This window comes from Oratosquilla oratoria, chromosome 19 (assembly GCF_046742065.1).
Source record: "Oratosquilla oratoria isolate Oo_2021 chromosome 19, ASM4674206v1, whole genome shotgun sequence".
Classification (NCBI taxonomy): Eukaryota; Metazoa; Arthropoda; class Malacostraca; order Stomatopoda; family Squillidae; genus Oratosquilla; species Oratosquilla oratoria.
Window position 1 is genome coordinate 54,829,406 of NC_134795.1, and position 12,500 is coordinate 54,841,905.

General features: G+C 42.5%; 1 protein-coding gene across 1 annotated transcript in view; it reads right to left on the bottom strand.

The window, feature by feature from the left end:
- LOC143035896 (uncharacterized) overlaps positions 1–12,500 on the bottom strand; it is a 33,177-nt gene that overhangs the window by 11,995 nt on the left and 8,682 nt on the right. The window contains exons 2-3 of the mRNA XM_076203083.1: positions 11,232–11,370; positions 4,467–4,660 (exon numbers count right to left, since the gene is read on the bottom strand). Of these exons, the coding sequence (XP_076059198.1) occupies positions 4,467–4,660; positions 11,232–11,370 (333 nt within the window). The remainder of the gene's footprint in view (positions 1–4,466; positions 4,661–11,231; positions 11,371–12,500) is intronic.

Below are 12,500 nucleotides of genomic sequence, written 5' to 3' on the forward strand. Positions count from 1 at the left end.
CCACCTCCCCGTCCCTTCATGCGGGAAAAGAGACGACGGGGAGAAATCCCCTCGGGATGCGTGAAAAGGTCATTCATACACAACTGCTCTCTTCCCTCTCATCCCCTCTCTTCCATGCATCACAGTATCCTATACACAGCCCGCCCCTATCTCCTGCTTTCTACCGTCCTTGTTCAACACCCCCATTCACCCCATCCATCAATCTCATCTTCGGTCATCCCCTCAAGTTTACTCCCTCCACCTCTGCTTTCCACAGTTCTTTTACTAATCTTTCTTCACTCGTTCTTTACATGTTTCCAAACCATCCTAGTAATAGTAATAGTAGTAATCTCTGTATAGTTTCGCAGATAAGAAATACCCCCACCCCCCCACCCCCGCAGTACTATTAACGGTCCTTGGGTCCTCCATTAGATTTCTCTGGGACGAAAATTTGGATTTTTGTTTGTGTTGTATTAACTTTAGTCTGGTTATTTCACCGCCTAACAGGAGGAGGATAGCACTTTCCTGTTGTCATCTTTGTATGAAAAAGTGTTTAGAGAGGTACGACAGGATACTCAAAACTGACAGATATCTTAGGCCTGTTTTAGAGACCAAATGTCAGATCCTCGAGGCTGCACCACCAGAAGGTGAGGCGAGGTGAGGTGAAAGTAAAGGTTATTCATCAAAATGAGACATTTCTAGGGAAGTTTTGTCAGTCTTAGATGGAACGCTTTAAGAACCGATGAAGTTTTCTTTGCTCTAATAAAAAAAAAAAAAATAGTGGTCCAAATTACACTGGACAGAGGTCCTACGCCCCCCCCCCCCATCCACAAATGTTGCACAGACAACAATGACACCGACCTCCCTGACCCCTTCCCTCCTTCCCTCCCACCCTCCCTCCTTCTTTGAAAGTCTTACGAGAGATATTTCAGGTATTTTCATTTAAAACTTGACAGAGCATGGAGATGAGGTGGAAATGACGCTTTGAGGCACTTAATGACACTAAGTTTTATCAAAAAGAAGCGCCTAAGGGGCCGATACATCATTTTCTGAGTAAAAATTCATACTTTAACCTTAAAGTTCCTTTGACACCTCTTCATATTTAAAGCATTCCCGTGTGCCTCCTCTAGAAAAGAACGTCCTTAACGTTATCAGGAAATGGCATCTTAGGAAAGAGATGAGTCATCTGGGTCTGTGTTAACTTGACATCAGATAAAGAGTACAAGACAATTCTAGGTTGCACGAAGGAACAAATACGTATCTTAGGAAAGAGCTGAGTCATCTGGATCTATGTTAACTTGATATCAAATAAAGAATACAAGACCATTCTGGGTGACACGAAGGAACAAATACGTATCTTAGGAAAGAGATGGTCATCTGGATCTATGTTAACTTGATATCAAATAAAGAATACAAGACCATTCTGGGTGACACGGAGGAACAAATACGAAGTACAACGAGTCTACCCAGGTTTCTCGATCTCACCCTTCCTTCCTCTCGAACTCGTGACTTTTTTTTTTTTTCTTTAATCCTTCATCTCGGTGATGTACTTTATTGATTTTCTTTACTTTCGTTTTTGTTTGGCCCAGGGTTGGTACCATTCAGGCATGGAGGAGAGGGAGAAAGGTTGTGGTGCAGAGAATAAAGAGAGGGAAAGGAAAACAGGAAAAGAGTAGGAGGAGGTGGTGAAAGGATGGGGAAGGAGATAGAGGCGATAGAAGAAAGAGAAGGAGGCGGAGTTGGAAAAGAGAGGAGGGAGGAGAGAAAGGATCTACACATCGTCACCAATAACCAGCGTTTCTCTCCTTAGGGACAATGCCGTGGTAAATGCGTGGTAAAAGGGGAAAATTTAGGGTTTTAGAAGGAGGTGACAGTAAATGTTAAAAGTGATTAGCAGTCTTTGAGGGGAGACTAGCATTCAATCACGGGAGGAAGAGAGAGAGGGAAAGGGGTAAGAGTGGGAGGGGGAGGGGAAAAAAGGGGGAGAGGGAGGAGGAGGAGGAGGAGGAGGAGGAGGAGGAATGGGGAGTGACAGAGTGTGGGAAGCATGTAACACATACAAGAACTGCTTCCGGTTATAAACTTTACAACATTTGCTAAAACTACAACCCCTATACGTGCCAAGGTTGTGGGGTTAATCCTTTCGATAACAACAACAACTAATAACCGAAGTCAGTCAGTAGGACGACCGCCGAAATTGGCTGCAGCCTCTTCGGATCGACCGGGGAGCGGAGGCCAGCCTACGGGGTTGGTTTAGTTGACAACGCAAAGCAAATGCCATCAAGTGCTATTAAACCTCGCAAAGCAACAAAGGTGAAGGTTTACAGGCATAGAGGAATCCCTATAGGATTTTTTTTTTTTTTTTTTTTTTTTTTTTTTTAAGCATTTCAAGTTGCGGAGGGGAATGTGGGATAAAGCGCGGACGAGGACAATGGGGACAAGGGAGGGAGACGAGGACAATGCGGTATATCATTCAAGGAAGAAGACCAAAGGGGGGGGGAAAGGCGAAAGGGGAAAAGGGGGAAAAGGGGACGATAAAAGGAAAGAGTAAAGGCAGGGTGAGCAGGAAGTACGTGTTCATTCAGGTCGGGTCGAGTGCATCAAAGTCTGGAATATATCGTTGGGAAATCACAGGAGGAAAATAAAGGAATCCAGCAGCACGCACAAGTATCTATAGAAGCAGAGGAAGGCAGCAGGAGCAGAATAATTATCTATAGAAGCAGTGGAAAGGGGGAAACCACACAATGCGACACCAACCCTTGACGCTATCGCCTCACCTCCCTTGGTCTACCCAGGAATAGAGTATCATTAAGTAGACCAGCGGTTCTCAACCTGGAAGCCATGACGGTAGCCTTTAAAGGGCTCATGGTTTGCTGTTACAAATTATATATTTCTATATAACGTGAAGACTCTGTGTAAGAGGCTAGTAGATAAGGTAGACAAGTAAGGTAGATAGAAGGGTAGGTGGCGAGAATTTCGTTTTTATGTGTAGGATGTTTGATAACAATAAGCCACGAAGGACTGGCATAATCTCGCTCCTCGTCCAAAGTTTATAAACAACCGCTAGGGAACAGATTTTAATGCTGATGTGACTATATGTAAAATAAGCCATTCATGCATCGATATCGAGATTGCTTGTGTAAGCAGTAATGCTTAAGACGTTGTAACAGTCTTTCTGATTGGAGAAAGGGTGGAGGAGAAAAATTTATTGGTACACGGGAGAAAAGTCACACCCTTAGGGGAGGTACTTAGATATAACAGTAAAGATCATTGGATGAATAAAGTCGTGACGTCGGTGCATAGGTGGCTTTGTGAGTGAATTGAAGATCCCAGTAAGGAGTCCCTTGGTGTAAATTGACAAGCCAAGTGTAATATTATTCGGGAAGAAAAGAAGAAAATATCTTACCTCCATTTAATTCACCCCATCGAGAAACATTACTTACTTTCTACAGAGAGATATGGTGAAAGACATACATAAGAAAAGTGATGGAAAGGAATTTAAAAGTAAAAGAAGAAATACAAAACCATAAAAGGGAACAGTAAACAGAATTATAAACCAGTAGTTACGGAGGGTGAAACTCTGAATATAAAAGAATATATCAAATGTAAGGTAGTTATGATTGTCAACTTTATAAATAAAGCAGAGGGTTTCTCTTCATTAATATTTTGATATTATTTTGGGATTAGGGAGGAAAATCAAAGGGAGACACACGATGTTGAGAATTCACAAAGGACGGGGAGAGAAAAAGGTTGAGAACCACTGGTGTAGACGGGAAGAGGACTAAGGTTGATAGTCTACAGTACCAGTTGCGACGTTTTGGGCCGACCCGGGAGTTGGGTTACATAGGCAGTTCGCACATCGACGAAACCAGTTGTATGAAACCAATCGCACGCGTTATATTTTATTTCATATATACATATATATATATATATATATATATATATATATACATATATATATATATATATATATATCTGTATATATATATAGATATATATATATATATATATGTATGTATGTATGCATAATATATATATATATATGTGTGTGTGTGTGTGTGTGTGTGTGTGTGTGTGTCTGTGTGTGTGTGTGTGTGTGTGTGTGTGTGTGTGTGTGTGTGTGTGTGTGTGTGTGTGTGTGTGTGTGTGTGTGTGTGTGTGTGTGTGTGTGTGTGTGTGTGTGTGTGTGTGTGTGTATAATATATATATATAATAAATTTTATATTTTATGGGTCCTCTTTTGAGTGCCTTGTTCGGCTCGATATTGTCTTCAAGGATAGAAGTGGCGCAACTAGTTGCCGCGTCGTATGCAACTGGTTACGGTATCGTAAACAACCTGTTTCATGCAACTGGTTGTGGCGTCGTAAGCAACCGGTTTCATGCAACTGGTTGCGGCATCGTAAGCAACCGGTTTCATGCAACTGCTTGTGGCGTCGTATGCAACTGGTTTCATGCAACTGGTTGCATGGGTGTGCGATCTGACTTACTGGTAAAGGAACCATCGTCGCTGTCATCGAAAGCGGTGGTGCTGGTCGTCGTGTGGAAACTGATGACCGGAGAAGTCCACTGCACAGAGTCGTTGACGATCGTCGTCAAGTAGAGTTGGTACTGCGTGTACGGCAGGAGGCGCTCCAGAACCGCGCTACGCTCGGGGGCCACCACCTCCGAGATGACGGGGTACCTGGAGAGGAAGAGAGAAGCCAAAGGCGATTCGTGAAAATAGTATCAGTGAACCCATCTAATGTGTTCTCGGTTTACTTATGGGGTAGACACACACATGCACGCACGCGCACACGCACGCACACACACACACACACACACACACACACACACACACACACACACACACACACACACACACACACACACACACACACACACACACACACACACACATACACACACACACACACACGCACATCCATGCATACGCCCACGCACACAAACGCACCCCCCACACGCACAGACACGCGTATCTGTGTATGTATATATATATATATATATATATATATATATATATATATTTTTTTTTTTTTTTTTTTTTTTTTTTTTTTTTTCATCCGACCTATAGACTAAAAAGTCTCCCGTCGGTATGCTCCTCCTTTGTAATCCTTTGTAATCCTTTTTATGAAAATTCAGAATGTCGCCATCAACGATTCCCTAATCCTTCCCTTTGCCTTGTCCCGAACTGTCCTCTTCTGTGTGTAATTACTCCCTCGATCTCCCATTCATCAATCCGATGTAGTTACGTGGGTGGGGGTTGAGGGGGGGGGGAAGACCAACTAACCATCCCACCAGGGCGGTAGTTTCCTCTGACCATAATTGGAAAAGTTTGTTAGAGTCTGTTGGGGAAATTTCTTAGTGTTCTCTCTCTCCCTCTCTCTCTCTCTCTCTCTCTCTCTCTCTCTCTCTCTCTCTCTCTCTCTCTCTCTCTCTCTCTCTCTCTCTCTCTCTCTCTCGCTTTCTCTCTCTCTCGCTCGCTCTTTCACACACACACACACACACACACACACACACACACACACACACACACATATATATATATATATATATATGTATATATATGCAAAAGACTGAGCTCTTTCGTCTATCACGAGGTCTTCGTTGTACAAATGAAAAGTGACAAGATAAGGAACAAGGGCAAGTCTAGGCAAGGACCGTCTCAACTAAAGTCTGTATTATGATGATGGCGCTACTAAGACTCTAGAATGATACTCAGCAACCTTATATATCATACATATGTCTCATATAAACCCATACTCAAACCTGCATTATTAACAAAAGTGTGTTTGATATGAATGGGTTCGGTCATCAATATCTAACACAAATTCATGATTTATCATTTTTTCATTAATAGTCCCAGTCTATGTAATAAATATAATATCTAACAAACACAAATAACTACAAAAGATTACAAAAGAGGAGCATGCCGACAGGAGACCTTTTGGTCCGTAACTGGCTCGGATGCGAAAAAATATATATAATAATGATAAATAGATAAATAAATAGATAAATAAATGAATACATAAAAAGTATAATAATATAAATAAAAGAATAAAATAAATAATTAGGTAAAGTTAAATGATAAACAAACAGGTAAATGGTAAATAATAATAAATTGACAGGTAACTAATAATATGTAATAATCAAGCCAATAATATTAAACAAACAGATAAATAAGAACAAGCACATAACGAATATTACAAGCTGTATCTCTCGTTCTTATACTATATTAAGAAAATATTTGAGGATTAGGTTAACTTAGTCCATCGTTATGAGCGTAGGATGAACTCAAAAAAAAAAAAAAAAAAAAAAAAATTTGACCCAGTGTCGACCTACTTCTCACATAATTTATTCTCACGGTAAGTTCCTCCATCTTAATCAGACACAACGATTATCATACATCGTACCAAACTTTACCACATAATTACACATACTCCTAATAACTATTTATGCTACTTATAACTACATGTACTCGTACGCATTTGATTCCAGATTTTGTTTTGGTTGATCCCAGATGACGTCGTTGTTCATTTCAGAGAGGGTTGTCACTGCGGCCAGTGAAAAATTCATCACGATCAACCAATCAATCCTCTAACTCAGCGTTTCTCAACCAGGGTTCCCCGGAACCCTAAGGTTCCGCAAAAGGTCCCTAAAGCTTCCGCGAGAACAAGTGAAATAAGCTAACGCACTTTTGACTTTTTATATAATTTCATATACGTAATATAATTAAACACGCACGACATATTCTTGGTTATTGTAATAACGTAATATAGACATCGTCCTATCTAACCTATTATTAAGATGAAAATGAAATAAGAAAGATATGGTATATGAGGTTGTTGTTTTTTTGCGCAGGGGTTCCTTGAGACATGCAATTTATTTTAAAGGTTACGCAAGGGTGAAAAGATTGAGAAGCGCTGCTTTAGAGATTCTAGAGCAAAGATCCTCACTCTGAGGCTCATGGATTCTCTAAATTAGGAGTTCTCAACTTGGGGTTCACGTAACGGTTTCCAAGTGTACTTAGATGACATGCGAAAGATGACTTAACATTTAAATCTGCAGAGAACATTGTACATTTTTTCTATGTTAACGCTTAACTGATGAATAAAGTAATTAGAATTTGAATCATTTGATATCCATTATGGTACCATCGTATATTTAATTGGTCTTGATATGTTACCATTCTGTATTCTGTATCAGGTTAATGGAGGTACGGGTCGATGGTCTGATGACTCTTGGCGTACGTAGAAAACGGAGAACCCGAACTCTAAAGTAACCAATAACTCTCCAGGGAGCCGAGGACTTTCTAGAGATTTATAAACTAAAAACTATTGATATTCGGTAAACGCGTGACGATTCTATCCAGTATTGAATAATAATCTCCCGGTGGGTAAAGAACAGCAGTACATAAAGTATAGGCTTGAGCACCCAGCGAGTTCCATTCCGACCAACGGCATCAATCGCGAGGCGGCGCTGTCGTCGTTTTTGTTCTTCTCGGCACTTTTGTTGAGAGGAAAAAACGTCCTCTGGGGCGAAGGGTTTAAAGCTACGTTTTAAGTCGAAGGACTCTAACTCAAGTCCAAAGGATGACGTTTTCTTTCGTTCAGGTGAAAGTCATATACCCTCTCCCCCATGACTGCAACTTTAGAGACAAGAGTTCAAATGAAACTAGTTCATTTGACTCCTGAGTGTCAGGAAGACTGGTGTCCTCTTCCTCCTCTTCCTACTCCTCCTCCTCCTCTTACTCTTCCTCCCCTCCTCCTCCTTCTCCTCCTCTTCCTCCTTCTCCTTTTCCTCCTTTTCGTCCTCCTCCTCCTCTTCTTCCTTCCTCCCTCTCTTCTTCCTCCCTCTTCCCTCTCCTCTTCCTCTTCTTTCTCCCTCTCCTCTTCCTCTTCTTCCTCCTCCTCCTCTCCCTCTTCCTCCTCCTCCTTCCTCCTCTTCCTCCTCCTCCACTTCCTCCTCCCTCCCTCCTCTTCCTCCTCCCTCACTCCTCTTCCTCCCTCTCTCCTTCCCACCCTCCTCCCCACTCTCCTCCTCCCTCCTCCTCCCTCCCTCCCTCCTCCTCCTCCTCTTCCTCCTCCTCTTCCTCTTCTTCTTCTTCCTCCTCCTCCTCCTCTCTCCTTCCTCTTTTTCCTCTTCCTACAGACATTTTGTTAACTGGCTATGACCACAACGTAGCTTGATTTCTCTAAAGGCCGACTATGTTCCCTGGCCAGCATGGGGGGAGGGTGGGGTGGGAGGGGGTGGGAGGGAGGAAAGGGGAGGAAGGAAAAGAGGACTATCCTTCATCTAGCGTGCCCCATGTCCATTGGCTGGGGTCCTACTCGAGTACCCAAACTGACATGTCAAAAAAGGGAGGAAAAGGCAGACGCTACATCAGAGTACACGGACACGCGGACACTAAGAAGAATCCTTGAGACCACAACTCTTTTTATTTCCCAGACTCTTCGGAGGAATATTTTCTTTGACCAGAGTTACCCAAGCCTCTTCTGGGAAAGGCAGACACTACGTCAGAGCATACGCGGGCACCAAGAAGAATCCTCGAGACCACAATTCCTTTTTTTCCACCCAGACTTTTCAGAGGAATGTTTTCTTTGACCAGAATTACCCAAGCCTCTTCTGGGAACTGGAGACGCGTTCTACAATTAAGCAACTGCGTGTTTCCTCTAACGACTGGAGAGCTTGGTGAGGTTTCCGAAACACTTGGCAAACGAGGACCTCTGCATGCCCTAATTAATTGATGTAGATTCAATCCGAAAGAGAACCCAAGTCCTGGTAACCTCACGCCGTGACCTAATTAACTAATTAGGAGACGGAACGGAGGAACGTGAGCTGCAGTAGTAGTAGTAGTAGTGGAGTGTCGCCTCCAACCGCCACTGCAACCGCAACCGCCCTCGTTACTGCAACCGCCACCTACTTGCCGCGGATGCCATAGAGGTGACGCGAAGCAAACACTTGTTGTTGTTATGGGTTGTAGTTTACCAGCGCTTCTATACTTCTAGACAATCTTGGGCCGCTGTTCAGGGATGGAATGGGTGGGAATGATTTTATGCCTTTTCCTTTTTGGCTACCTCCCTTGTAAGGGAGAAAAAGCCTTGGTATATGTATGTATGTAATGATGATAATGATGATAATGATGATGGTGATAATGATAATGATGATGATGATGATGATAGTAGTAGTTATATTGATAATAATAATAGGAATTATAATAGTAACAATAATAATAATAATAATTATAATAATGATAATAATAATAATAATAATTACTCATAATAATAATAATATAACAATAATTAATAACAATAATAACTAAAAAAAAAATAATAATAATAATAACAATAATAATAATGATAGTAACGATAATAAAAAAATAATAATAAGAATAATAATAATAATAATAATAAGAATAATAATAAGAATAATTCAGTGACAAGATCATCTGTCGCTTGCCAGGACAAAATCTGCAGACGACATCTCCGAGAGAAAGAGCTCTTCAGTCAACGATTTGCAAATGGCGTCTTGGTCCCCATCAGCAAAGGAGCCCAAAGTTAAACAAAAATCACAAAAACGCAACACCAGCTCCAGCTCCAGATGCTGGTGATCCTGTTGCTGGTGCTGGTTCCCCAGTTCCAGATGCTGGTGGTCCTGTTGCTGGTGCTGGTCCTCCAGCTCCAGATGCTGGTGATCCTGTTGCTGGTGCTGGTTCCCCAGTTCCAGATGTTGGTGGTCCTGTTGCTGGTGCTGGTCCTCCAGTTCCAGATGCTGGTGATCCTGTTGCTGGTGCTGGTCCTTCAGTTCCAGATGCTGGTGGTCCTGTTGCTGGTGCTGGTCCTCCAGCTCCAGATGCTGGTGATCCTGTTGCTGGTGCTGGTCCTTCAGTTCCAGATGCTGGTGGTCCTGTTGCTGGTGCTGGTCCTCCAGCTCCAGATGCTGGTGATCCTGTTGCTGGTGCTGGTCCTCCAGTTCCAGATGCTGGTGGTCCTGTTGCTGGTGCTGGTTCCCCAGTTCCAGATGCTGGTGATCCTGTTGCTGGTGCTGGTCCTCCAGTTCCAGGTGCTGGTGATCCTGTTGCTGGTACTGGTCCACCAGTTTCAGATGCTGGTGATCCTGTTGCTGGTGCTGGTCCTCCAGTTCCAGATGCTGGTGGTCCTGTTGCTGGTGCTGGTCCTCCAGTTCCAGATGCTAGTGCTGTAACGTACCCCCCACCCCCCGTCCCCACCTCTGTCAGAGGACTCGAACCAATCAAAACGAAATTTGGATCATGTGTTGTAATCATCATCATTTCATCAAGGTGAGAACCTCACCCCCGTCACCTTGAATAAAATCGTCTGTAGTTTTGTACGACATTTGATAAATAAAGAAAAACTAGACAAACAAATAGATAAATAACTTCATTCATTCATTCACTCGTTCGCTGAATGAGTAAAGCGAGATTAATTAATTAATCAATTAAGAAGGCAAACAAAACCCTAGGATGATTAGTCTAATGCCTAAAGAAGGCCCAGAAGAATCGTGAAACGACTTTCCATGGATCAAAGGCGGCATGACGACAAACTTTTTTTATTTTTTACTCAAAATAGCCGAAGAGGAGGGTTCGTTTTCGAAAAACAATGGCCGAGCCCAACCAAGACCAAGATTGAAAATAAACAAAGGTAAATGAATAAATAGATAGATAAATAAGTAAATAAATAAATAAAAATGAGGATGACCAAGAACCTCTCTTACAGGATACCCGCGTCCCCGATGTATCCGGCCACGATCTGGGTTATGCGAGTGTTGGGCAATGTGGGACAACACGCTCAGTGTCCTCTGTTACCTGACGACTGCAACGGCCTTTGGTAAACAAAATATTATGAAGAGCAAGACGTCACCATTCCTTTTATTTCCAAAATCCATAATCAATGCGCTGTGCCAGTCTTATCTTCTGGATCGGAATCCTTGGGGGGGGGGGATAAAACTTAGAAGGGGGAGGTGGGAAGGGGGCTGAGGGGTGTGTGGGGGGGGTAGGAGGGTTAGCAGGGGGGGAGAGGAAGGGAGAAAGAGAACGAAAGACTGCTGACAGAAAGGCGATGATGTTCTAGGTAAAAAAAAAAAAGCCTGAGACTTCAAAGAAGGGTCTACAAGAATGTGTTTGTATGTGAGAAGATTAAAAATCTTCGAGGGAGTTTCGGAGACGCGTAAAGGATGTCTGACCCTGTTGTTCCTCAGAGACGAAGGAAGGCGAGATCGATGATGTGAGGCTTTACCTGGCACTGACGGGCTTGTAGGTGATCAGGTACTTGGTGTCTTCTCTTCGACGAAGACCCCAAAGGATCCGAACGGACGTCGGAGAGGTTTTGACCACCGTCAGGTTCTCTGGGTGACCTAGCCACTCCTCCTCTCCTCCTGCAAGGTAAAAAAAACGAAAATAAATAAATAAAACAATGAAAAAAGATTAAAGAAGTTAAATAAACCAATCAAGTGATTTCCACTGGATGGAATACAGCTGAAGAGTAGAAAATTTGATGACGTATTTTGAATAACGATGAATGAAATTAAACATATATTACAGGTACACACATATATGTGGAGAAATTGAGTACAAAAAGAAATATATAGAGTACAACAACAAAAATTATAATCAATAAAAATCAAAAATAAAGAGATACACATGATACCATAATGATTTTACAAGGAAACCATCACCACCCATTCCAACAAAGACACAACACCAAGGTCTCTCGAACTCAGAATCTCGAACTCCCGTGTCCAGGCCCTACATAGGTGCCACACATAACATATACGTGGATTGATAATCCATAATACGGTTGAAGACCCACTGATTCATAAATAGTCTATCTTCTTTTCGAAGGGTTTTGTCTCTGTCCCTCTGCGTGTCCAATACACCTTCCTCACTAGCGTAGAGCAGGTTTAGTCGCCGACAACTCAACCATGCGACAAGTGGTACCGGGTTACACGGTACCAAGAGGACAAATGTGTTTCAATTTGGGGAAGAGGATGACTCCCAATTTTACCAATCGTCCCACTGCCATCCGATACGCTCATGGGAACATGATAACAGTATCATTATCCCTCATCGCAAAGGTACTACAAAGAAAGGATAGCAATAGTAATAGATAAATGGACAAATACATAAACGAATCAATCAATTGATAGATAAATGAATAAATAAGTAAACAGATAAAACAAAAAGGACTCGGGATAGAGACACAGCCTCTGAGTTGACCATCAAAGACTAAATACATTTAGACACACGTTCAAACGAATGTTCTGCCTCAAAGGAAGCCGCTTTCGATTGGACAATTCATGGCACGCACACTGAACCACTTCCTTCCTTCACCCTCATCTCTCTTCTTTGTTGTATCGATCCCGAGGTGCGTCGACGGAGACAAAGTATATAATTGGAACGGAATCGAATATTTACGAGATGCCCTTTGCGAGAATCGAACCGAGGTAAAATTCGTACAACTTCCACCAACATGAAACTCATCTGATCACCTTCGGAACTGACCAGA